Source organism: Monopterus albus, unplaced genomic scaffold (assembly GCF_001952655.1).
Source record: "Monopterus albus unplaced genomic scaffold, M_albus_1.0 scaffold88.1, whole genome shotgun sequence".
Classification (NCBI taxonomy): Eukaryota; Metazoa; Chordata; class Actinopteri; order Synbranchiformes; family Synbranchidae; genus Monopterus; species Monopterus albus.
The window spans coordinates 1,322,519-1,350,220 of NW_018127968.1; the positions used below are offsets into that span (position 1 = coordinate 1,322,519).

The window sequence follows — 27,702 nt, forward strand, 5'->3', positions numbered from 1 at the left end:
GGAAGACTGAAAGACTTACAATGAAAAGAGGTATCTAACAGACCAAAAAAAGACAATGAATGTGACATAGGTAGGAGACAGGGGCTGTGGGAAATCAGCATATCAAATCAGAAAAAACTGTAGGGCTGTAGTTTTGGTAGGATCATAAAGGTTCTTTGTACATGAATTATATCTACATGCACTGTATCAGGACCTAACAGGGGGCTGTTATGTCTGCATGTTTCCTGGTAACTATTCAGTGACTCTATCTAACTCTGAGAACAACAGTAAAACAGAGATGCCCAGGAAAAACAAGTAAAAACTAAAAATGAGAATGCAAGAGGTGGAAAAAATAATTAAGTTGCCAGTACGCTTTGAGGGAAGTGTGGGAGAAGCATCACCTGTCCTCCTTTAGGCTGGTACTTGATATTCTCCGTGGAGCCGATCTTGGATTTGATGTTTTTGAAGTCCGGCAGCGGCTGGTTGATAATGCGAAGCTGCTTGGATGTGGTTGCAGGAGACTTTGGTGGGGTGCGGACTATGGCCACCTTTCTCTCCTGTGAGATCAAGCTGAGGGAGCGAGGGGTTCCAGGGGTCCTCGATGATGATGAATAGCTGGGAGGGGTCCCCGGGGTGATACCTGTGGAGCCAGGTGTGCGTGGGGTGGAGTGGCCGCTGCGAGCCGAATGGGAACGTATTGATTCTGTAACTGGTCGGAAGAAATATGATGGTCAAAGTTGGAGCTCTACTATAAAGTCCTATCACAGCGACTGTCATAAGACTATTTTAACATTTGTATTGTAACAAAACTCTGCAATACAGATGCTTTGTGTTAAAACAGAAGTACAGACTATTTCAAGTGTCTTATTAAAACCTTTTACCACATCCACTGAGTGAAAAGTTTATTAAGCAGACCGGTACAACCCAATGCAATCCATCACAGCAGTCCACTAGCAAAAGTTTTTAGTATCACAGTGATAGAGAAAATCCCCTCTACCTGTCATACTAGGGGCTCGTCCTGTCCTATGCTCTGCCCTCATCTCAGTGCGAAATGCTACAGAGGGCAAAAGAGGAAAGGCTTAAGATTGAGTTTGCATTCACCTGGATTTGACCAAAAAGCAATGGGTTATGATGAAACGGAGAATGAGATGAACAGGAGAAATATAAGCTTATGGTATCAGCACAGAATGAGCGAAGTAAGATACAGTTTATTTTGGTTTAAACAAAGATAAAATAGATATTTTATGAAAATTTCAACTACTATACTGTACATTGATGCACTAAAACTCCAACTTGTTAAAATAATTAAAACATTATCTCTGATAAACTGAACTTCAACTTACTTTTCAGAGGAGTAACACACTGACTTTCAAATAATTTATCAGCTTTGGCAAAATATTTTGCTTTTGGAAATTTATATTGGTCGCATCAGTTGCTTTGAGGGCGGTTGGGTTTAGGCTGCCTAATGCCTGATAAACACTGTTCCTCTGTAAAATGAGTTGAATCATGGAGCTGCAGCCTACATGTGGGCCTGCGGGGAGCTGTAGAGCCCGAGCTGGTGATGGAGGTGGAGCTCTCCTCTTGGTCATGGTGCCCACGGCGAGTATGGACAGAGGAGTGTCGCGGCAGAGAGGACCTCTTGTCTGGGCTTTGTGATCCTCCGTCCTGCTGGCACACACACCAGAGACAAGAAAGAGGCTGTGATTTGTTTTTCAGGTTTACGTGGGCAATGCAAATCAAATATGTTTTTATGTTCTTTCCAGAATTCGTGCAGCTAGACCACCGCTATACTATCCACATACCTTGGCTATGACCCTCTGTAATACTAGGGAGCCTCGAGGCTCTCCTGAAGATGGGTGAAGTCTATCTAATGAGGGGGCCACTCTGGATATGGAGGTGGGGATCTTTGTTAGTGGCAAACAATGGTCATGGCACTGAGATGGGGCCCGGTGGGTGAGTAGCATGGCACCAAACACAGGACACAGGGTGACAAAACAGTGGTGAAAAAAGTGCAAAAGATCTGATGTATCCTTTAAGATGAAGAATGAGATCAAATTAGATCTTTTAGGCATTCATGCACATTCACTGTGAACACAATTAAGTGCATCTTTAAAAAAAACACCACAGAACCTGCAGTATGTTGCTCACCATGTCCATGCAAGAGTTAGAGGACAGACTATAGTAAAAGATGTGTTTGAACACTGTAAAAGGAATGTGTAAATGAAAAGTGACATATAATATGGAGCCAGAGTGACAGAACACACTAACACATGTATGCTCTAATGACATGACATTTAAGAAATGCAGAAACTGTGTTATTTTAGACACAATAACTGTCATTACCATGGTGGAGGAGTAAAATGAAGTCACGACCATAGCCGCTGGAGAAATGTCACAAGGTGATTCAACACCCACTCAGGAAAAAAACATTCTAAATGGATCTGTCTTTTCTACTTGTGCAACACTCATTAGACAGGGCAACAAAACCAAGGATTTTATAAACAGAAAAAGCAACCAACATAAATATTTTTCATGAAACACAAAGGCTAACTTAAAGTGGTATTAAATCAGAAACTCAGTGCACTGGTTTTCATGCAGGGAGTAAACTTGCTTCAACTGTATGTAATTTGTTTTGATCAGGGTGATCTGGAAGTCACAAGAGAAAAATATTAGCTTTTTAATAAGTCTTAAATCTAGAGATAATTGTTCAGTGTAAGTAATCCTGTGTTTAGTGTCCGCACTGAAGATGCACTAGGCAGCTGGTAGCAAGAAGCAGTGGTTTGGAATCTGTAAAGCTAAAAACTATGAAAGAGCAGATCTCATGGTGGCACGTATAGTTTTCTGGAGGCTGAAGCGTCACTCAGAGTCTTTGCCAGTAAGGTCCTGATATAGTATTTCTCTGAGAGGCTCTGGTGCTAGTTGTCCCATTACTGGCCTGGAGGTGTATGCTCACCGATGCTCTGTCACGAGACTGTCTTGCAACGCTGAGAGGCTGACGACAGTCTGGCAGGGCCTCTGAGGAACCAAGAAAGAAACAGAATTTCAGGTAAATAAAAACACTCAGAATGTAAAACACCTGTTAACCTTCATACATTGAAGGAGAAGAAGTAACGGCCTTTGAAAAGTTCAACTAAGGGAGATTACCATCATATTTTCATCCCTGTCTGGCTATAATTATGGAAATATGCATAAGACACGCAGCAAATCAAATGTTCTATGTGAGCAGGTTGCTGCCCCTGCATACGGCAACAATTTGGCAAGATATCAAACAGAATGGGGAATTTTGTACTATGTAAGAGAACCCTGGAAAATAATCTAATTGAGGTGATGCAGCAGAATACTGGGCCTTTATCACCAGTGACACAGAATTCAGTGTCAGGGGAAAATGAAGTGCTAACTGCCTCTGGGACAGAGCAACATCTTTCTAGAGCCAAGAGTCTTTATATAGTTTTGAGCACATAAAGCAAAACCATGGCTTACTAGTTGCCTGGCAACCATAGGTTGAAATGAACTTGTGGAGGAGTAGATATGCAATTCTTTAAAACACTGGAGAAGTTAGAAAAGTGTTACAAACTCAGAAAAGTAAGTCTACTGGAAATGATGAAAACAAAGAGCAACTTATCACCAGATGAATTCATTTTTTTTTCTGATCTTGCAATAGTGATGTGCAAGTGTACTCTGAAATACCTATTTGGTGTTGTTACAAATACATGACGCACACATCTGAACGCTCGAATAAACACTCAAGCAGAATATGTCAGTGAAACAGTGCATTTCAGGTTACTCTTTAAGAAACAGAATGTGAAAACACACACACACACACACACTGAAAACAAAACTAAAATGATCACTGAAACCAAAGGAAACTATTATGGCAGTTAATCATTTTTTATTTTATTCAAATACAAAGAAACCCACATGACAAAAAACAAAATCACTACAACTATTAACACAAAATGGAAGTCAAAATCAAATGGAAGATGACAGTGGACACTGATCTTCTGGTGACTGTGACAGACCAACACAATGTGTCACCTGTGGGCCTCCTCCTGGGGCAGGAGTGGTGCTGGGTGGGGCGGGCCTGGCGGACCGCTGATTTCATCACACTCTTCTGGGATGGGGATTGAGTCTGAGCCTCCATTTTTTTGGTAATCTCAGTCTTCTTTATCACAGCTACATTAGCAGAGAAAACAACAACAACAAGCAGAGACTGATGCTGAATTGTGTTAACATATTATTCTAAAAAAATCCCTTTATCCAAGTTGTTGAAAAAACTGATTCAAATCACTGTATTAGTAAAATATACAAGCAACTGTACAGGTAAGCAATAAACCATGGGAAATAAAAATGAAAACACAATAACAAAAACCTTTTTTCTTCTTGATTTCGTCTCTGGGAATGTAGACAGGCTCTCTGCAGGCAGGTTTGCGTTCTGGTGTGGAGATTCGACCTTTAGCCCGCCCTCCCTTGGCCTTTGGTTTGGCTGGCTTCTCCTGTTTCTCTGGCTTCTTCTGTTTGACCACACCAGGCTTTTTGACAGGGCTGGGCACCTTGGGGAAAGGCTCGATCTGCTCTGTTACCATACCACTATCATCATCTGCAGGGTAGCAAAGCAGGAAAACCATTAAACTATTTAATTTGGTTCTTTAAAGGAGAAGAAGGGATGAAGGGAAAATTATTAAGGAACAATGCATCAGAAAGACCTCACCTTGTGTGTCGACCCATGAGCTGTCCAGAATGGAGTCATCCATCGTGGTTTCATCTCGATCGTAGCTTTCTGTCAGTCCTTCTGTTTCTATGGGTTTGGCTTCCTTCTCAGGGGAGGCAGCGGTCTCAGAAACATCCACCTCACCCACCTCCTCTAGACTGGCAGCCTCCATGTCTGCCTCTTGGGCCAACTCCACAGACTCCTCCTCTTCCTCCTCTTCATCTTTCTGGGCAGCAACACAAAGGGCTTCAGGCTCAGGTGGAGCTGAGAAACGAACGCTGTGTCCCGGCTCCTCTGCCTCATCAATGGTCTGCACCACAGTGATAAAATCATCTTCCACTGTCACCACTGATTCGATAGCCCCACGAGTCTCTGGGATCTCCTTTATTACTGCTGCCCCAGCTCCTGACACTGCTTCCTCACCCTTCTCAGTCTCCACAGGCTTTTCGGCTTCTTCCTCTTTTATTACCACCTCAGCCACCTTTTCTCTCGCTTCCTTCTCTCTCAGTTCCCTTTCAATCTTTTCTTTCTCTTCCTTCTCTCTCAGTTCCCTTTCAATCTTTTCTCTCTCTTCCTTCTCTCTTAACTCTTTTTCTACTCTTTCAGTTTCCTCTCTTTCTTTCCTTTCTCTCTCCTCTTGTTCAGTCTTTTCCCTCTCTTCTCTTTCTTTCTTCTCTCTCTCTTCTTTCTCCCTCAGCTCTCTCTCCTCTCTCTCCTTCACTTCCTTTTCCCTCTTGTCTTTCTCTAGTTTCTCTTTAATCTCCTGTTCTTTCTCCTTCATTTCTTGTTCTTCCCTCAGTATCCTCTCTGCCTCTTCTTTCTCTCTCCTTTCCCTCTCTTGTTTCTCTTTCATTTCCTTTTCTTTCTTCTCAGCTGCTTCCTTCTCTTGTTTCATTTTCTTCTCAGCTGCTTCCTTCTCTTGTTTCATTTTCTTCTCAGCTGCTTCCTTCTCTTGTTCTTCTCTAATGTTTCTTTCCAACTCCGCCTTCTCTTTATCCTCTTTGTTTATTCCTAACACTGGCGATGCCGCTCTCTTTGGGGAGCCATAAATTTCTCTTTGTTTAAGTTTGGAAGGTGAGAGCACTGGGGATAGAAGTTTGTCATCATCAATGTTGCTCTCCACAGATGAAGCAGGTGAAGTCTTGACAGGCCTGGCAATTCGGTCCTTGGCCACACCAGTCAGCTGGTACACATCTTCAGCATCCACTTCTTCATAGGCCTCCTGGTGGACCAGCTTCACTTTCTCTCGAAGCTCCTGCAGTTCTCTTTCCTCCTCCAAACTAAGAGGTCTGTCCTCCATCTCTAATTTGCGGATCTGCCTCTCATAGTCAGCGATCTCTGTCTCTGATGCTGAGCCTTCACCACTGGCTTGTCGTTCAGAGTCACTCACTAACCTCCCACCTTCTTCTAGAGTCACAGTGACTACTGGTGTCACAAAGGACTCATTTGGTTGAACCGGTGGTTTCTCCTGCTCACTCACAGGTTTATTCAGTTGACCATCTGCAGTCTCCTCGTCTTTTTCCTCTGCTGAATCCTTTCTCTCTGTGTGGTTCTGCCCTTTTTCTTCAGTGACTTCGACAGGCCCTGATGGCTGCCTCTCGTCCTCCATCGATGTGTCTCTGACTGCCAATTTCCTTGCCTGCTCAGCCACTTTCTCTTCAAGGACAGAGGGGGTGAAGCCCTTTACACAAGCAGCTGTAGGGCTGAACACATCTGCAGGGGATGGCATGGGCCCAGAATATTCACTGAACACACAATAGCCCATCTCTTCCAGCTGGCTGTCACTTTTTCTGGCTCCAGGACTCCGTTCCCCTGACACTAGGCTGGCCATAGGGTCATCAGCGAAGGCAGAAACATCAGATTGAATTGACTTTCTTCTGTTAATTTCTGGGTCAGTGTTTTCTGATGCCAGTCTGGAACGACTGCTAGCAAGGTCCAGCATCTCCGGCAAATCTTGCGCCATCACTGTGTCATTTTTATAGCTGCTCTTAGGGGACTGGGGTGACTCTGGCGACTCTGGCTCAGGGCTGGGTTTTGAAACTGGTTCAGTGGCCTTTGCAAGTGGAGGAGATGAGGAATCGGAAGTGATGGAAGCGGCAGTCTCCAGGATCAGGGGAGGGAAGGATGGAGGCTTATCCATGGAAGGTGTAGTGACTGGGAGGTAGTCTGCTGAATCATCTAGACTTCCACTAGTGTATGACATGATGTCTGTTGCCAATGGGGAGAAATTCTTAGGTTTACCTTGGCCACTCTGATCCATTGCTCCAATGGTGATGTTAAGTGAGTAACTTCTCTGCTCTAAGGCCAGTTTACCTGGGGAAAGCTTGCATTCATTACTCCTGTCAGGAACCGTGAACACTCTAGTTTCTTCAGCTGTACTTTTTTTAGGTTCAGATTTATCCTGGGCTTCAGACAGTGACCCGAGTGACCTGGAATCAACAGTACTCTTCTCTTCACCAGCTCTGCTAAGTTCGTAATAACCCTCACCCTTACAGTGAGGAGTCTCATCAACCTCCATGGCTGATGTTTCAAAATAAGCTGACATGCCAGATCTGTCTCCAGCATCTCTCACCGAGTCTCCTTCTTGAATTTTGGCATTCATCGACGAGAACGCAGAAGGAGAGCCAATGCTGCTGAACTCCACCACCTCCACTGATGGCTGTTTCTCTGAGACTGTGATGGGCTCACCATATGTAGGCTGAAGTGTGAGTGATGTGGCAGACTCTTTGGCTTGGTTTTGAACATTTGGAGGTACAAAGGACGGCACATCCATGGTGGGGCTCTCTGGTACAACTCGCTCACCAGCAAAGAACCCTTGAATCTGGGGTTCAAAAATCTCCTCCGGCTGCTTCTCCGATTCAATGCTGTCTGGGCTCATGGACCCACTTGCCTGGTTGTCTGACTCCATCTTCAAAGCTGAAAGGACATCTATAAGTTCACTGTTTTGATCAACATAGAAAAGTATTTCTTTGGCATGCTGCGAGTGAGATATGTATTAAGGCAGGAAGTGGAAAAGCCGTTATCACAGAAACAGCCAAAGCTGTCCTCAGAAACTTACAGTGCTATGATACGGCCATCACTGAAGAAGTACGGCAAGATGATGGGATCCACCAAGTCACAGATAGATGACAAAATGGCATGGTATGTGATGAAGTCGGCATGACAAAACTGTGACACTGATTTATGGGAAACAAGCAAGAATAGATGGAATGGATATCCATGCGACTCTTCAAAACATCAGATACAAAAAGAAACAGCATTTCTGTCATTCTCTGCAAGTACAATGAATTGTTTTGAAAATTTGTCCACTTAAAATCTATCACAGTTTTGTTAACACCAAATAGATTACCATTAGAAAGAGACTTGCTGGTGAATGACAGAGAAATGCTGTACGTTGTCACCCGCTAACAGTGACAAATACAAAACAAACAAAAACACAAATGATTCTGAACTTTGCTAATAAAGTAACGCATTTGATGTTATATGGTTCTACTGGCAACTATAACACACTAAACATGAGACAGCCAAAACAAAATCCCCTGCAAATTCGGTATACAGAATTATGGCAATAATATGATCGATCCACGTTTATTGCATAGCACTGGCATACCAGCACCGAGCCACATGTAAAAATAATAAGAAACCTGTAAGCATTTAGCAGGTAAGAAAAGAGCAGTGCAATGCTTCAGCAATGCTTCGTCATACCAACATGAAATGGACAGCTCCCAAAACCCCAGCAAGAAAAAGAAAAATGCAAGCACAATGATAACACAAAGTACAACCAGGTTAAGCTAAAAAACAATGGGACTCTTTTCACCAACAAGCCTGTGTTGCCTTGCAGCCACAGCAGAGCGCAGGTAGGATTACTTGCCATTCCACCTGAATTACAATGCTTATGTTATATGCTTCTAGGTGCCCTGTAGGCACATCTGCCATTCTTATACATTGGACAATGCAGTAACATGCAGGCAGGGAGAGCAGAGGGCAGGACGCACCTCTCTCAGGGCTCTCCTCGCCCTCTGCTTCCTCCTCCTCTCTGTCCTTAGAGCTTTCTGCAGTAGCACTAGCTGCTTCGGCCAGCTCCAGGTCTAGGTCCTGGGCCTCGTCTATGGCCTCTGCCTGCTCTAAGGGCTCAGCTTGGGGGCTGTCCAGCTCAGGCTCTTCCCCACTCCACTGCTGCTCATCAAGAGCTGCCTCGGACTCTGCTGCCTCTGCACTCTCCTCCTCCTCTTCCACCTCCTCCTCGTATTCAGCTGTAAGAGCCTCCATGGTCTCTTCTTCTCCAAAACAGGACGAGAGGGGGACACATTAAGACTACAGGCAACACAGACTTGGGTTATGTGAGAACACAACTTATGATGGGATACTTTCAGCTCTGGGAAGAGATGACCTAAAGTGTTTACCTGTTAACACATACAGGTACATCACAACAACATTACAGAGTGTTGCATGTGAGCTGATTTTGTTTTATTATTATTTTTTCATAATATCCACACTGTTTCCTATCAGTATTTACTCAATAGTCGAGAATTTGTTTTGCAAAAATGATACACTTGCACACACTATGTCTGCAACCAAGACTGACCATTACCACTGATGGCTAAGTTTGTTAAAGGAAAATTAAAACATATTGTGAGTGAATAGGAACACTGTACGGCCTAACATGGCAGTATTGTATAGAAGCACTTCTTTTTGGAGCACCTCTGAAATCTCTGGCTCTTAAATAAACAGCAACTAGGATGAGCTGCAGTCTGCAAGAAAGAAGCAGAGGGGTTTAGATTCTTGACATAGGACGGACTGGATTTTTAACCGTCTAATGGTCAATGTCGGGCATCCAGCTTTGCAGCAGCCATAACTGTGTAATGTTTAGAGTTCTTGCATAGTTTTAAGAAATTCTATTCATCAGCTTTGCAGCTGATGTTGTTGCATAAGACAAAGATTTGGTGAAACTACTGTTTCCATTAGATATATTTTGGATGATCTCTGTATACACTATATAAGCACAGACAGTTTCCCAATGCAGGACACACTCATTACATTTCTTTTGTGGACTGACAGTGGCAGATAACATAGCAGGCCGCGTGCGTTTGTGTAGTCCACTATAAGTTTAAATACGCCGAGGTCCTAGGTTCCATCGACATTTTGGGGAAATAAACATACGGTATGTCCTTTATCTTGTATTTTAAAGACAATAAAAGCATTTAGTTTGGACTGTTGTATGTGGGTGTATGTGTTGGTGAGTGTGTGGAGCTGAAAGTCCTCCTTGTTGCCACAGTGCATGTAAGAGTAGGTAAGGATGAGTGTAGGGGTTTGACATGGTACAGCATAATTAAAGCAATGAGGGGTTGTCTTGAGGAAAGAACCAAAACACTCTGGGAGATGACTGGTAGAGAAATGTGTGCATAGAGCTCATCAGTGTCACACAGTATCTCTTTATAAAAGCCATCTGGGCCTTAAGTCATGTACAAAAAGTCATCCTTGTGGGTCAAGTGGTCTTACTGATGAGAAATGTAGTGTAATATCTTCACTGAAAGAACCACAAAAACATTGTCCTACTTCAGAGACATCACAACTACTACGTGTTGGACGTAACGGCATGACAACCACAGGTAGCAATGGCTTTGGGTGAAATAAATTTAAAAGAAATTAAATATGACTGTTAAACAAATATGGAATTGCTCAGATATCGAGCAAACACACATCACAAGACACATAAACACGCACAACGACGGACGAAGAGACGAACTGACGAAGAGACGGAAGGACGGAAGGAGGGAGGGAGGGAGGAGGTCAAATCACAGAAGAAGAGGAAACTGGTGTTAAAAAGAGTAAGGAGAGAAAGAAAGAGAGCGGAGATGGAGGGGGAAATGGCAAAGAGGAACCATGCGTGGTTCACCTTCAATCTGTCTAAAAGCCACAGCCTGCCCTGTGGGGCGAGAGCCTGAGTGCGTCCACTCTGGGCTGAACAATGGGTGCTCATAGTACTCCTCGTCGGAGTGGTAGGGGTCGTCCTCGGGCACGGAAACTGAGATGGAGGGGGCGAGGAACTTGCACCTCTCCCGAGAATTTTGGAAGCGGCGGAGAGGGCCTGCCTCCTCCTCATCCCCTACATCTACAAACAAGACAGACACAAGGAGAAGAACTGCAGGGAAATCTGGACACGCAGACTAAAAGAGAGAGTGAAGAGGAAGAAAAAGATAAAGGAAGCGGAAGAAGAAAAAATGGAGAACACGCCAAAGAATGTCCATCTTAAAGATGATCCAACTTAATACTGTCTCTGAAAAAGGGTTTTTACAAATTTGGTCAACAATTGACACTTATTTTCACTTGTTTGAATTTTTTAAAACTATTTACAGCAACAACAATAAAAACACTGTTCAGCATCGTTTGCTTTGTGTGCAAAGATTTTGTTTGGAAAATAAAAGTAAAATGTTTAGTCATAGAAGCATAATATCTTAAATTAAAAAAAAAAGATTACCACAATTATTTATACTGTAATTTATATTTATTTATTTTACAGTATTTTGGCTCAGCCCCTCAGCTGGGATTTGTAGCTGTAAGAAAATGCTGCAGTGAATGGGAGGTCATACAGAACTTAATCCGTAGTTCAGGTGGATCCAGCTGTCGTCCTTCAATTTTTAGGAGATTATACAAGATGACCAAATTCTTTACTTCAGAAATCCTTCTGTGTCATTTTAAGGTGGACATTTTTTTTTTTTTTGCAGTGAAAAGGTAGATAAAGCTTGAGAAGAGAAAATAACAAAAATTACAAATTTAAAACAGGTGACAAAAACAGAGAGTCACCAGAGAGGGGAATGCAAGAAGAAGACTGAAGCTTGACTGGGAGCAAGAGAAACATACAGTAACACACACAGGACATTGACAAGGAAGACAGTGACAAGCAACTGAAAAGTGACCAAGCTCTAGGGCCAGCCTTACTGTGAGACCAGCAAAATGACTGGAGAGAAATATCAATACAAACTGCTTCACATATGAATGACTAAACCTTGATAACAGATAAGAAATACCACATCAGCAGCAACAAAATAAAGTAACCTGTGTGTTTTGCCATTGCAAACAAACCTCTGGATCCAGTCAAACAGCTGTCCAGTCAGACACCTTCAAATAATCATTTTCAAACACATGGAAAAGCCTGTATAGCTCAAAGGGTCAGATTTAGAACAGCACCACCTCTAAAGGTACTGAGATGATCAAGTCTATCAGTGCCTAGCTGTTCTGTATCATGCATGTACACAGATACAAAAACACACAAATATCTAAAGCTCTTTACCACTCTACAAAATGGATCACACGAGGACTTAACCTCTATGATCTAAAAACAGTCTTACTTCACATATTGTACAGGTGACACAGTGTTAACAAAAGTGGCCATCTCTGTTGGGTGCATGGCTGGCCCACCTACAGACTCTCCTCTTTACATTCCAGCTACTGCAGACTGGGCAGACATACAAACAAAGGCCAAGCAATGAGAAACCATTTCTTGCAGGCAGCTGCACAAAAACCATTGCATTCTGTACACTATAATGTCGATGTCAAAGAAACAAACGGTGCTAAAAGGCAAAATTCAAAGGCAGAAAACAAATTCTGCTGTAGATTTTAAATATAAAGTATGTAGTTTCAGCCATTTCTGAGATGGCATTCATAATCTTGTAATGTCACAAGGCTAGCTAACATGCTTGCGAGTATGGTTTCAGGTCTCCCCTGAAAAAGTAGCTGTGACCATCAATGGAATTTACCTGCTTAAATGAAACAAAACTCTGATCTGTAGACACAGCCAAGGACATACAAAAAGACAGTGGACAGTGACAAGAAAATGCAAAACTGTGATTAGGCTTGCAATACTTAGGATAATTCGAGTGAAAAGACAAACAACAAGAAATTGAATGGTTGCCTAACTTGGCTGTCATATTAGTGTGTATGAATACAGCAAGGTATGGAGATTAGAAAGGGAAATGGGAAAAGAAGACAATAAAAAACACTTTTTAGTACAACAAGGCGATCATGCACGTGAACCCTTCTTTCTTTTAGAGATAAATGGTGAATGACAATGAAGAAAAAAAAAAGCTGTATCTGTTCCAGGTATACAATGAGGAAGAGGAAGCAGGATTTCAGAAGGAAGTGATATCTGAAAAATAAAGACCATGGTCCTGTTTTTAACTGTGGTATGTACAGGTCTGTTGAATGGGTTTTAATGTGTGGTTTTGGGGGGGGGCTGAGATTTAAGAATATCCCCAGAAGTGACCCACATCCGTACCCCAGTGTGTTGGAAATCACAAACCTCCAGAAGACTGGAGAACAACCAAGGAAAAAAGGAAAGTACACACTCCTCCATTAGAGAAATACTCTCACAAATACAACTCATATTCTTGGCCTTACCTTGTTCCAGAGGAGCAAAGTGTTCTGCAGCAGGAGAGGGTGGAGGAGACGGAGGCAAATTGGTGGTGTCTTCAACTGCAAAGGGAGACAGAAGAAAGGCGGGAGGAATAATGTAGCCTTTAGCCGCTAGCTTCAAGTATCACCTGAGGCAGTTGATCAGATTTTGCACAGCTCCCTCTTGAGCCCCCCCAAAAAACAAACAGACCTTTATATAATTTAAATTTTTCACTTATGTAGTAGTACTCAGACTTTGATGTGTAAAATCTCTGGAGTTCCCTTTTAATTTTGCTATTTGGTTTTATTTGTAAGTCAAGTATTTTCATCCATCATCTTTTGTTATTGTCACTTATTGCAATGTTCCCAAAAAAGCAAAGCCCTCTTGGTCATATGACCAACTACAGCAAAAACCTGTTACAACTGTAACACTCTCTGCAGCCACCGTTGCAGGCTCATGTGGAGATTATCATCATCATCTGTCCCCAGTCCCTGCTCTGCTGACCCTGGTGTGCTGCGATTACTGTGGATGACTGCTTACTTTGTAAATATGGTGTCACCGCATGAAAAAACTTTCTCATGACAGACAAGACTCTTGTGTGTGATGCCTATTTTGTCCCATCCCAGTTTGTCTAGCTTCTTGAATAAGTATTAAAGGTGTAATAATTAAATAGCAGAATGAATGGCTGCTCTAGTTTCCTTCCACAGTCAGAAGACCTGCAGTTTAGATGACTTGCCCATAGCTGTTTGAAAGACTGGTGACCACTCTAGAATGCATCCCGCCTGATGCCAAGCTGGTCGACCCCAGGCCCCTCTGACCACTAGATGGAAGAAAGAGTTGTTTCTGTCATAACACTTGTCCTATCGAGTGTGCGTGTGGCTTACCTGATGGCAGCCTTTGAGACTCCTGTTCTCCCTTCAGTACCGCCACTGCTTCTGCTGTCACTTCCTGCACAATCCGTGCTGACACTTGCTCTGAGCACAAAGACACACACACACAATGTCAACCAACTTTAAGATTATTATAAAGAAAAAAGCATTTAGATGAAATGTTTGAAAATTAATTTGCTTTAAATTGTGAGACTGGCTGAGAAAAGAAGCCCTGACTCTCCAGCTGCTTCAGTACATCTGGACATTATGGTTATACTGGGTAGTTTCCAGGATTCGATCTGTAAAACTGGGTGAGAATGTGAAGCAGGAGCTGCTGAAAGGCAGAAATGTGCTCAGTCAACTTTCAGGGGATACATTCATGTTAAACCCCGCTACATTTCTCAAAAAACAAATAAGCAAAAACCTCTCCCCCCCACATCACTCTGACACTGCTGAAATTGTTTCCATAACTGTGGGGATGCTAGGGCTGCTGGTGAAGGCTCTGAGTGTCACCATGGAAACCCAGCATCCTCAAAAAAGTGCAGACTGAAAATTAAACATGGACCAGACTAGAGTGTACAGCTTACCCCCTTTGGAGATGAAACTGAAATGCAATTTGAGCTTGCAGACATTCATAACATACCTTACAGAATTTGGTCTTATTAACATTATATTTACACTCTTCATGACAGTGCTGGTGACAATGCTACCAAAGAGGTTGTGAATACTGTCTGGCTGAACCTGGTGGGCAGCAGGGGCTACATAAGGACATTACTGTAGGAAAAGGCAAACAGCAAGAGCAAACAATGGCTGAGTCTCAAAGGAAGAAGCCAATGTATGACAGGAGTATGTGGAGGTTTTAATATACATGGATTTTTTAAAATCAATTTTGTTGTTTTATACCCGCCTACCTCTGCGTATGGAAGAATCAGTTCAAATACTGTGTGGCATGCAGGGGGCACTGCACAGCTCTAATCAAACCTGCTTTCATTTGCATAGTAACAGTGGTTATGTAGGATTGTGTGGCAGTGTGGTGCTTTTTTCTACCGCTGTTTCAGGACCTTTTTCTATCCAGCATCACCCACACATTGACACAAACACGCTGGCAGGTATACACACATGCAATTACACGCATACACATGCTTCTTCCGGGAACACTTAACACCACCCACTCACCAACTCAAATCAGCCATTTCCCATTTTCAACAGCAAAGTGCAGTAAAGGTCTACCATTTATTCATGGCTTGTTTAGATCTGGATCCCAGTCCTTCAGGAGTCCAGGCCTCTTGTTTGTCTATCTCTTCCTCATTTTGTTCATTTCCTGTCCATTTGTTCAATCCCTCTGCATTTTCTCTCACTCTAATATGTGCTTGTTTCCTTCCCCTATACAGTATGTGTGAATAATATGCTTGGGTCTGTCCTCCAGCCAGGTCCTTGTCTGGAGGGGAGGTCATGTGGCCCAGATCAGCTGCACTGGGAAATTGGGCTTTTCCTCCATGATCATGTTCCTCATATATGTTTACGTCTGTCTGTCCTGGAAGAGGGATCCCTGCTGCCTTTCCTGAGATTTCATCCTCTTTAGTAAGTGCAGATAAATAAAAAAGAAGAGAAAAGCTAACTGAGCACTAGTTTTATTCTAAAGAGGGAGCTGAAGCATATGGCTTTGGAGGATAAAAAAGCAGTTTCTTCCAGACATGCTTCAAGTATCATTCAAAAAGCACCAACAAGGGCACCGGGTTCAATAAGATGTCATGGATTGTTTACTCTTCCAAACAAATCGACAGACATGCACATTCACAAAGCAATAACACTGTAAAAAACTAACCTTGTCACATTCATAACGCTAGTGGCAGTGATGAAAACGAGCCTGGTCTGATTGTCTCAGCATTTCTCTGACATAGTGATGTCAAATGACTCAGCCGTTTGGCTTTCATTGGCTTTGGCGGCAAAATATCCCACATGCACAAACAGCTGACTTGGTACACAGAGCGGTTGCATCACATCAATAAATCTACATTAACAATCATACACAGCCATCATACAAACTCCCAGAAATTCTCTCCCAGTCAAGTAAAAGTGTGTATTACCTGTATGACAGGCAGGGTGAAGCTGAGAATGCGCCTTCTCTGAGCCGAGTGCACGACTTGAAGCCCCGAGACAACGCAACACACAGCCAGGCTGCCTCACACATTCACAAACACACGCACAGCAGGACTGAGAGGGCATGGAGAGAGCAGGAGTGCCATTTGGTATGATACCAGTCGCTACCCAAAATGTGTAACGTAAGTGGTTGCCATAGAAACAGACTGGCGACCCACTAACTCGGGTCAATACACAATTCAGAAGCCAGCAACTTACAGTATCATGGAGGTTTCAGCCTGTGTGTTGTAGCTGGACATTTTTCTGATATATGAAGTAGATCAGAGTGAATCTAACACTGAAATAAAAATGATTCATTAAATTGTTTGCTTTTGCTTTTTTTCTAGTAGTGAAAAATACAGAAAACCAGTTATTCTGTTTATCAGTTTTAAAACAATGGGTCAAATTGTCATTTCTGAATGTCAAAAAAGACAAATGAAAACATTGTATTCCATAAACATGACTTTTTTCCTTTAATATTTTCTTGTTAATATGAATTATCTCATAATTATAATATCCACATCATGGACATGACAAAATCTTTATTGTTCAATGCATGTTTACTCTATTTGATCACAGTGGTCATGCACATAATCCCACTGAAGTCGTATGGATCTGATGTCTTTCTTTGCAATGCCCAAATGAATGAACTCTCCAGCAGTAGAGATACATTATTACATTATTGCAGAGAGGAATACATTGTGAGCAGGCTGGCTTTAGCTCTGTCCAATCAAACCAGCATCCTCTCGCAAGATGGAAACCTGACTGACTGATGTGTCGTCTTCTCCTACAAGCGATGTACTCCATTCCTAAACTGACAGTGACAAAACTATGTAATTATGTAGAACACTACTGAACATAAATATCCACTCAGCAGTCTCCTAATATCACTGACCAGCATGTGTGCATGGAAGAAGGTCTTTGTTCCTGTATCCAGCAGCAGTTATATAGTGTAATTAACTCACAGCTGCATCCAATGTGTGAAATCCAAGGGGTCTCGCATGTGACCTAAACATTTCATTGTTTTTAAAATAATACAATAGTATCATATTGTAATCACAGTGTTTATATTGAAACTGATTCTGGTCCAGAGATCACAGCCAGTGGGTGTGTCGCCCACTTTATCTTATCTACAGCTGCTTTTGGAGCTGATCAAACCACCATAACATGCAAAAACAGACTCATCTTATATCCCTGTGGTATTAACAAAGATATATCTGTATGAAATCTGTTTGTTTGACGAAACTCTAACTTAACAGTGACAGCGTTGAACAGTGAGGTTGGGCTGACTTTACCTGCGTAACAGGATTAATCGGGATGTCTGCAGGGTGTTTGTTATGTATCTTGGCTCATGAGCTGCTGTCATATGCTATTATGTGCAGTTCTTTTTTTAAGAGGATTTGGATTCCCAAACACCAACTGCGGATCACCGCTGGCTGCAATCCTGGTGTGTCCTCACATGGATTTAAAGGTTCATTTTAAATTGTATCGGCCATTAAAGTACATCAGGGTACCTGATCTTGTGCTTCCTAGCCATTGCACTTGTCAGGAAATTTGCAAATGCACCTGTGATTGTGACAAGAGGTGGTCTGAACAGGCGTTATCGTTATTAGTGTTTCGGGTCAAAATGAGCACCAGCATTGCACTACACTGCCTAGCTGACATACACATGGCCTCAACTGCGCCTCCTCCCATTTCAGCATAAACACAGTCATTCATAGCAGGAAAATACAAAACACACCAATGCCATCATAAATGACAGGCAGCACCATTCTCAGCCTCAAGCTACTTTAATCTGACCTAGCATACTTTTAAATTGCTTTTAACGTCTGTCCTCAAAGGGTGAGCGCTCTGTGGCTTGACTCAGCCTTACTGTACTGTACGCCTGCACCGTATCTGCTTAGGCTAAATCGATATGGCCATGGGTTTCATAGGCAGTTTCATTTCAATGCTGCAGCCTGTTTAGTAATTAGTAGAAATAGTAACAGTAGAAAATTACAACCCTCTGATCTAGTGCTCACTAAAGCAAAGAGCAAACACTTTGTAGCATGACCGGGCCATGTATCTGCATTGTGTTTGCCAAGGCTAGGCTATTTCATATAAATATCATAATGTCTTCTCTGTTTATACAACATTTATTACATGTCCATCCCTTTGCGAAAAGCGCTTCCTTGTCTGTTACTGTTTTTTGTAAAGTGTTTCCTTATCCAAATCAAGGGTCAAAGAATAGACGGTGCTGTATGTTGCATAGACCTCTGAGACAAAGTTGTTATTTCTAAATGTTGAGCACTGTAAATAATATAAAATAAAAACAACTGGTGAAAAATGTTCTATGAGATTTTGAATATGAAGGAAATTATCATTATTTACGGGAGTTGCTGATACTGCTCTTACAAAGGGAACATTTAAAAACTTGGTTTCCTTGGTTTTAGGGAGTACTACTGCATATGTGAAAAAGGATGTGCGTATAAAGTCTTTTGTGGCTCCAGAGGAAGCTGCGCAAATTCTGATAAACAAAAAAAGCCTTGAGTGAGTCAGCACCATCTGGGTAGGAAGACCCCCAGTTTGAAAAGACTTGAGGCTTGTGGCGACATTAGCCGACTACTTAGCCAAATGTCCAATGGAACCGTTGGTGGTCGAGTTGCACTTTGATCTGTAACATGCGTCTTTACCAGGAACAGAATGTCTCATTCTGCTCCATCAATTTTATTCCTCAGACACTGTCCACGGAAAGTCCTATTGTCATAAAAGTAGAATGCTAACGAGTCCTCACTTAATGCACAAAATATGCTTTTATGTCCCTTAACACAAAATATTCACTGTTCTGTCAAAAATACACACATTTGCATTTTGTGCTTAAGAGCCAAGATGTTTTCTAGTAAACTCAATATTTTTCTTTCAGTCAGAGGCATTCGTTTCAGTGAGTATGTCTCAAACATATTCAGACTTTGGACTGGCTCCTTTTTGTCTGTGTCCATACTTCAACATCACAGGATTTTTTTAGGAAATCTTCTGTCTGCTGCAACCAAACATACTGATTTAAGCTGATGATGTGGACGGACTAACAACAGAAAATCCTGTCCAGGCTTCTCGGCACTACGCAGCTTAATGATGTAGACATCAGTCAGTGCAATATCCCCAATAGAACACAAGGGCTTCCTCGATTTATGCAAGCCAGCCACTCCCCAGGAAAAGCTCAACAATTCCTTAAATCTTTTTTTCTGTTTCTATTAGCTCACTTTGTTTCTTCCTCCCTCCCTCTCTGTCTCTTTGTCTTGACCACTTCCAGCATGGCCGGCTGGCTTTAACAACATAATTTCAAAGGAAAGTCAAGAGGGCAGTTTTTGTGCATCAATAGTTCTTCTTCTTGTCTGAAGGGCTTTTCACAAGGAGAGAAGGTTTACTGAGTGCCAGCATCAGCCCTTCTGTCACCCATCCTGCCCCACTTACCCACACCCTGCCCTGCCTTGGAGTTATGCTAATGTGCGCTGACAGGATGCTCTGCAGTCAGACAGCTTTGCTTACACAGCAGCTACTGAGACAATGTGGCATTTGTAGGCAGATGATTAGAAAAACGTACTGATACACCCAATCATTAATATTACTATGTGAGGCAATTTTAATTTTGAATGGATTCATTTAGACCATGACATGAGAATGAAAGCACATTTTTAGATGCTGGGCTGAAACTTACTGTACATCTATGGCTCTGAACTCTCAGAGCAAAAAGTAGCATGTTCTTGTCCATATCATGCTTTGACTTTAAAGTTGTAAAGAGGCTCTTTATAGCTCTCAAGTCTTTGATAGGTGTTAATAACAAGCTAGAGGAACACACGAGGCCTTGGCAGTGGCTAATTATGTTGATCCACTGGCTAAAGTAGCTTCATTTGTATTAGAGCGCAGTGCATGTCAAGTAATGCGACAAGAGGAACTGACTTAAAAAGAGAGTGGTCTAAATGATGCAGCTCATTTTCCATATCTTTTAACTCTAGACAGTAGCTGTCCATTTCATAGTTTCTAATGCAAGTCAGTCTGATTTGAATGAGAATCAAGTGTTATTATAGGATTATAATGCAGAGATTTGACTCTTTCACCTCAATTTATAAACACTTGCATGAAAAACCTTGAAACAAGTGAGATGTTCCTGAAATCAGTGATAACTGTCTTACAGTCATTTGCACCTTTGGTTCCTTATTCCAAAATTTGACTTGAAATTTTAAAACTGAATGATATTAAATAACTAAAGACAATGAGGTCATAAAATGGTCATATGGCAATGGGCAGCTACACTTGAAGACACCGTTATCAGCCTTCAAAAGTAGTATCAGTTAAGCCCTAATAACGGGGAGATGGGAGGTTAATTGGGTGCTTGTCTTTACATGCTGAATGTCTGTGGCAAGCTACTTGTGGAAAGAACAAAAGCCCTGGCAAAGTAAATTGTAGGGAAGCAGTTGCCATGGCTACACCATTAGTACATTATCATTCTTGTCTCCAGGGTGTGAAGGTGTGGTGGGGGGCTGAGGGCACAGAGATAGATTTTATGTCTTCATTATAGCACCGTTAATAACAGCATGATATTCTAGGGAGGAGTCAAGAGTGCTGCAAACCCAAGCACAAAAACAGACCAGGTACAAATACATACAGTATACTGTACACCAAAACACACATACGCATACATCAAACACACGTAAACAGACCTGGGGCCTGTACCATGAAGCGAGATTAGTTGCTTATCCAGCTAACTTTGGATTCAATTCAGGTTTTCCGGTACCATTTTGTATTCTTTTACCCTTTACCCTAACATTAGCTGTCACATATAAATACCTAACCCTAACCTAAACCAAATTCTACCCCGAACCCTAAAACAATTTCTTTTAAACCTCAAATAGCCCTTTGAAGTTGACAGGATCAGTCAAAATGTCCTCAGAATGCAGAAACATCTGTGCTCCACCTCTTCTGTGTCATTGTGCCTGCACCTCAGGACATGAAATGAATAACAAATGAACTGACCAGATGGGCTTCAGCTGACTAAACCGTGACCTGCTCTGCTGGTGCTTGGCCCAAGTTTGTCAAAAAGAGGGCTCCTGCCACACATCTCAGCAGTCCTTCTGACGTACTGCTTCTGAATCACATTCTCACATATTGCCACAGACCTCACTTTGCATCTATGTTTATAACCTTTGACGCTAATAGCAAAAATCATTATGATCTCCATTACCCATGGTTTGGACTATGCCAGCTGTCTTTAATATTTGCATGTTTTCCCTAAGACAACCTTCCTTTAGTATACCAGTGCAAATAAGCACCTATTATTTAGTGACTACAATGCAATGCACCCACTGACCCCATCGCTTCCTGATATTGGTGCAATTCATGAAAGCAAACAGATGTCAGGTGAACCTCTAATGACAGGTAAAAGAGGAATATTTTAAAGCTGTGAAGCCATCTTACCTGCAGTTATAGCGTGAGCTCCAGTTAGCTCCCCATTGAAGCCATTCTCTCTGGCAGAGTAGGAGGCAGTGGCCATGTGGGCCGCACCAGGCTGGCAGCTCCTGTAGGCTGAGGAAGAGTAACCATTGGCGCCGTGGGTGCCAGTGGGCTCCTGTCCCCCTGATGGGTCCCACTGAGGGGCACCATCCTCTGGCTCTCGACTGTCTGCCATGCTGGTGCTAGCTAGCAGCAGGGGAGGGTAGGCAAGGGAGGAGGTCTTTATTTCTAGCTGAAAGACTAGAAGGGATGGAGAAAGGAAGCAAGAAGGTGAAGAATGGTCAAAATCCAGCATGTCAGTGTTTTTAACTCCAAGGAGAATGAAGACTGTGCAGGTCTGAAAAGGCCCTTGGACATGCTGCACCAGTCACATTCACAAATCATTCCCTGCTGCAACCCCACTGAGCTTCACTGTCAACAGCACGATCTGAAAACTGCTCGTGTAAGTTTGTGTGTAGGTGGCTGTGTGAAATAATGTCCTTGGATGTGGGCAGGCAGGTGACAACCACTGGATGAAACCCTATTGATTTGTGTATGTGTAATGACTCGTATAGCCGGTGGCCCAAGTAATAATCAGAGCAGTATGTAAATGAACGGAGCAGACCTTGGATTGGTGTGACTCAAGGCTGTGGAGCTGTAAGGTGGGCTCGGTGCAGTTTGACAAGATCCAGTCCAACGTTAGACAAATAGTGTGAATTTCAGTCTACAGTCAAATTTGATCTGTTAATCCAGTGGTAAAACACTTCAAACACCTGCAATCTGTATTACAGGTACTGCCAGTGTTGACCAGCACCACACATACCACTGTAGGACTTACATGCATATGAAATCCTATGCTGAGTGCAGATGATTCATCAGAACAGGTTGGAGAGGAGATCAAGCAGAAGCAAAGGGGCAACATATTGATTAGCCCACATAATCGCCTGAGGCATGTGCAGCAATACAGTGATCTCTTAGACAGTACTGGGCAGAAGGTGGGGGAAGGAGATGAATGGGTCTGATGAGACCTAAGATCAATACACAAGCTTGCATACATTAAGTCCATGGTGCAGCCTTTCTGTGTAACTGAGTTAGTTGGATAAGTATATTATTATATTTGTCTTTATGTTATCTACAGTAGCTATGTTGTTCCATTTTCTGAATTTAACCCTGCAGTCCAGAGAGCACTAGCTGCAGTTCTTTATTTATTCAGTCATGATTTAGATCTCTTTAGCAAGAGAAGCCCGAGAAGACATTAAATGCTTTTATACTTGTATAGCGCTTTTCTATGCGTTACAGCACACTCAAAGCATTTTCACACTATTCGGCCGTTTACCCATTCACAAATATTTTGACAGCATGACCTTTGTAGATGAAAGCACAGCTATGCTGATGTCTTCTGAAGATGTCAGTGATGATCAGCCGACTTTTACGTATCACAGAAAGTGTCGAGTGCAATAACTCCCTGCAGTAATGAATTAAAGGGCACTGTGGTAGACAGTGTCCAGAGGACAGTAGTGTGAGAGTCGGCTTTGGAGACAGTTTTCTGTTTTCAAAGAAGAAACGAGGTCTTTATTTGGTATTAGAATCCAATTTGAAATTTAAATTATGACAAAGATTTTGATAAAAATATAAAATACATTATATAGATTAATCAGCTAAAAAAAAAGTTGAAAACAGTGAAATTAGAAAGTCACACGGTCAGAGCACAGAGGAACAGAGCAGCCTTAAACAGAAGGAATAGAATAGAGCTGCAGACAAAATGCGGTGGCTGTAAGCTCTTGCAGCCTAAATGGATCTAAGTCAGGAGTCAATGGAGCTTTAATTTACTCAGCTTTGAAGGGAACATCAGCGTGAATGAAGCCTCCGCAGACACTCGACAGTGCACAACACTGCACAGTGTCCTCAAAACATGCTCAACCTGTCTCTGTCCGAAAGCCACAGCAATACATTTTAGATGATCCCCTCCCTGGAAATGCTTGTCTGTTACTTGTTCACCCACCGTGTCCCTACACACACACACACACAAACACATATAAATATACTGGGTTCTGTCTGATGATGAACGTCACTTTGAGCTCTGTGGCTGATATCCATATCCAACGAGATCATCCTGTCTGTTGGCCAGGCTCAGGCTGTCAGTGGGGGTGTGATAGGTGGGAAGGAGTTTTCTGTATGTCCTGCACATATGGTGAATTGACAATAAAATCCTTGAACCTTGAACCTTGAAGGAAGTCTGGTCTGGGTTCCCAGAGGCCTGCTGAGGTGCTGATATGTGCATATTTGTGAGCAAGAGTATGCTATGTGTTAATGAAACAGCACCCCCTGCTGGGTCAATGCCTCAAAGAACAAAACTGGGACTACTACAAAGCATTCACAATTCAGCATGCTGTGTCCTGAAATTAGAGAGGCTTTAGAAAATACTATCATGTGAAGCTACACCTTTCACATTAGCATAAAACTCAAACTGGGGATGCAATGCAGAACAGTGTCTCACCCTTACTTATTAAGATGTTGTGCTTGTCATACTGAAAGAGTGCTGTAAATTGCTCTGATGTGAAAACTCCAAATACGATGACAAGTCAGCAGCAAGGAGATAAATGTCCCTGCATATTACCTGCACAACAGGTAAGAAACTGTTCTCCAGACATTTTGTCTAGTGAGACTTTATGAGATGGTGATAAGAGTAGACCTAAGTAGGCAGCAGGTTTGAGGTTGGCAAAAAGCCTGTGGCACTTTGCCAGAATGATGCTTGATGCTACGGTTCCCATTTAGTGCATCAAGTGCAGCATCTCTGGCTGAAAACTGTGGTTGATTAAACAGGTTTTGTAGAGAAAGAAAGACAAATAGACCACTTACATACATTAAATGTACACACACACACTTAAACACAAACTCTTGTTCTAAATATCATAGCCTCAGAACAGCATTGGGACTGTCTGGCTAAAACATATAGTCCATTAAGAGTGAGACTATAAAATTTTGAATGTTGTTTTGGTACTTAAATGCATCACACATAAAGAAGAGATTCTTCATTATTATTGCAACTGCCAGGCCGCTAACAAAGACAAGCACCTGGTAAGGTGGAAATAGAAATAAATAAATAATGTAATTCCTTCCACCTCCAATAGTGTCAGTAATAGGCGTATTGTTCTTAAAATATGGAGTCAGAGAGGTGCTAGACGTGCATGTTACAGCTCACTGACTAGACACTATCTTCTGTTAATTGTGTTGTAGCATTACTGTTGAGTGCTGTTTTGTATTGTTTAGTAGTTTTCATAGACTGACATGAAACATCTAAGCTCAACAAACTATCAAGCAAGAACTTGCAGATATCAGCAGATTGGAGACTAATTAGAGGCTGTTCCTACAAAAGACCTTCTCATGTAAAAATAGCAATTAGCAAAGCAAAATCTAACGACCACACCGTGCTGCAAGGAAAAGTTATATGAAGATTAACTTGCGAGTTGTGAAGATTTTTTCATTAGTGTCATGCCATTTTGACCTTGACAGTTTATGCACGTGTCACAATGTATGTTCATCTTAAACAGATGAACCAAGACTGAATCACCCAGATGAAGTCTGCTGAGACAAGCTAATCACCAAGCTAATTAAATAGTTCATTTGTCATTACCATGGCTGTTAGCTGCTCCTTCTTTTGCCTGAACATCTTTTCACCTAGAAATCTTCCTCCCACCTATTATTTTTTCTTCCCTCTTCACCTTCCTCTTCCTACATCAGTGTTCCTCCTCCTACTCACTCCTCCTCCTCCTCCTCCTCTTCCTCCTCCTCTCATCAGGTTTCATCTTTACCTTCACTCTGCTCTCTCTCTCTCCTCATCTCCTCCTACGATCTGAGCACTTTCACACGCCATCATCTCACAGTGTGTGTGTGTGTGTGTGTGTGTGTGCGTGCATGATTCACACAGAAGCTGCTGCATTGCAGGGCTCTCCTCTCAGGGCCGTCTCACTGCAGGAGCCAGAGAGCAGGAGGGGAGCTTTGGGACACAACATCAGCTTCCTCTGAATGTGTGCATGCGTGTGTGTGGATGTTATCCTGTGGCTGTGTAGACAAATTTCTGTTCAATACCAGTGTTGTGAGGATGTTTGGAAGGTCGTCTATTTCAAATGGCTTCTTGAGGGTTAACACTTGGTTTTAGTGTCAAGGGTAGAATTAGGCTTAGGTTAGGGTGAAGGTTGGGGTTAAGCATTTAGTTGTGATGATTAAGGTTAGGGTAAGGAGCTAGGGAAGGCAATATTTTCATTACCTCATCAAAAAGACAAAGATGTGTTCATATTTGTAGCCAGTATTGGAAAGTTAAGACATACATATGAATATTTAAAGAAACAGTTTGACAATTTGGCAAACAAGCTTATTTGCATTCTGTCAAGAGTTAAATGAGAAGAAGATGTGTACCACACTCATGTAGCTATGGTAAGTACAGTGTGTAACTGGAGCCAACAGTTAGCTAGTTTAGCTTAGCATAAAGGCTGGAAACATTTACAAACTTAGGTATAAGAATGACTCAAAAAAAAAAAAAAGTCTGGTACATGACCCCACATAAAACATTTAATTCATATTGTTGCTTCTGTATTGGATTAGATTAAACAAATGAGATATGACTTGTTAATTAGCAAGTTTTAGAGGTGATGATAGACTCTCCCACTGCTTCCAGTGTTTATCCAAAGCTAAAGCTAACTGGCTGCTGGCTCCAGCTACATCTGTACAGAATAAACAAAAGAGTGGCATTGATCTCATCAAACTCTCAACAGGAACTAAACACATTTCTCACCACTAACAGTTTCAGGCAATTTTCATGTAAGGCTGCATGTGTTAGTCCAGGGGGAGTTTTGCTGGTACTAGTGTGAGACTAGGCCATAGAGTCCAGTGGTCAGGTAATTTTATCCTAACAGGCATAGAAAGGTCATTCTGGTTCTGTATGAAATTGATAAATTCATTCTCAGTCAATAAATTGTCACAGTAATAGGAGCTGTATTATATTAGGTTGAAATAGTAAAGTCATGTCAGGGTAGTTTTTTTCTATTTTTCACTGCTGCCCTTTCATAAAATCTGGAGATTCCCATCTCATGACTGCTTAAAGATACAGTTAAAAAGACCTTATCAGAGCAGCCTTCAGTGGAGAATTGTAATGAAGGTTGTAAATGCTGATTTAAAGGCATTTCAGCTGAAAAATACTCCACGTCCAGCTATAATTCTTTTGGCTTGTATGCTAAATATGTTGAGCCACATAAAAAAATACCACTTTAGCAGAAATCAATCCATAAATTATGGCATAGTTATATTAAAAACCTCTGGGCAAGCACTGATGAACAACACAGACATCAGACACCAGTCGCTTCCTGGTCTCAAGACGAGTAATGACTTATAATGTTGACATCAGACAGGCTCGTCCCTAAAGTCGTTGCTTGCTTCTTCTGTCCAAGACCCTGATCCTTTCCCTCACATGTGGTAAAAGTTGCTTGAACTTTACCAAATATTTCCCATAATCATTTTACCTGTTTTACAACCTGAACAGGTAACTCATATTATTCCTTTCTCATTGACAATATGCAAAATGAGTTCATAAGCCCTAATTAATCATCCTTTAAGAACTATAATCATCTAAAATACTGATAATTGTAACAGCGGGGGAATGCAGTAGTAGTCATAATAATAACAATACAAAGGATGAAGTAATAACAGAGAAGAAGGAATGTTAAAATAAATAAATAAAAATGTTCTGAAGTCAGTAAAGCCCAAAAAGTTGCATCAGTAAAGGCAGCTGAGTTGTGTATATGTATAGTGTACATACATCTAAATGCATCAAAGTCTGTGTGAGTATACATATTTAAATACAATATATAATCACGTGCACATCTGTCCATCTACAGTGTACCTGTACACATTAATGTCAACACCTTCATTCATGGCTCAGATGTTCTAATTGGCTCCACTAGTTATCTCTGTGTGTCTAAACCCAGGCTTCCCCTTTAAGGTCCAATTTGTTGTTAATTTTTTTTTTGTCAACTTTAATTTAAGTTTTTCAAAAGACTAAATGTCAAATTCCTGTCTATTATTATCTATAACTTTTCAAAATATGTTTAATACTTTGAGATCACTATTAGGCCTCCTATTACGACAGTAAAAAG

At 41.8% G+C, this 27,702-nt stretch overlaps 1 protein-coding gene across 1 annotated transcript in view; it reads right to left on the reverse strand.

Annotated features, from left to right (window-relative positions):
* Positions 1-27,702, reverse strand: part of map2 (microtubule-associated protein 2) — a 75,809-nt gene that overhangs the window by 10,783 nt on the left and 37,324 nt on the right. The window contains exons 5-17 of the mRNA XM_020607690.1: positions 21,539-21,814; positions 13,964-14,053; positions 13,085-13,159; positions 10,584-10,799; positions 8,683-8,964; positions 5,565-7,603; positions 4,688-5,318; positions 4,349-4,576; positions 4,015-4,152; positions 2,933-2,994; positions 1,503-1,647; positions 977-1,033; positions 381-688 (exon numbers count right to left, since the gene is read on the reverse strand). Of these exons, the coding sequence (XP_020463346.1) occupies positions 381-688; positions 977-1,033; positions 1,503-1,647; positions 2,933-2,994; positions 4,015-4,152; positions 4,349-4,576; positions 4,688-5,318; positions 5,565-7,603; positions 8,683-8,964; positions 10,584-10,799; positions 13,085-13,159; positions 13,964-14,053; positions 21,539-21,814 (4,547 nt within the window). The remainder of the gene's footprint in view (positions 1-380; positions 689-976; positions 1,034-1,502; positions 1,648-2,932; positions 2,995-4,014; positions 4,153-4,348; positions 4,577-4,687; positions 5,319-5,564; positions 7,604-8,682; positions 8,965-10,583; positions 10,800-13,084; positions 13,160-13,963; positions 14,054-21,538; positions 21,815-27,702) is intronic.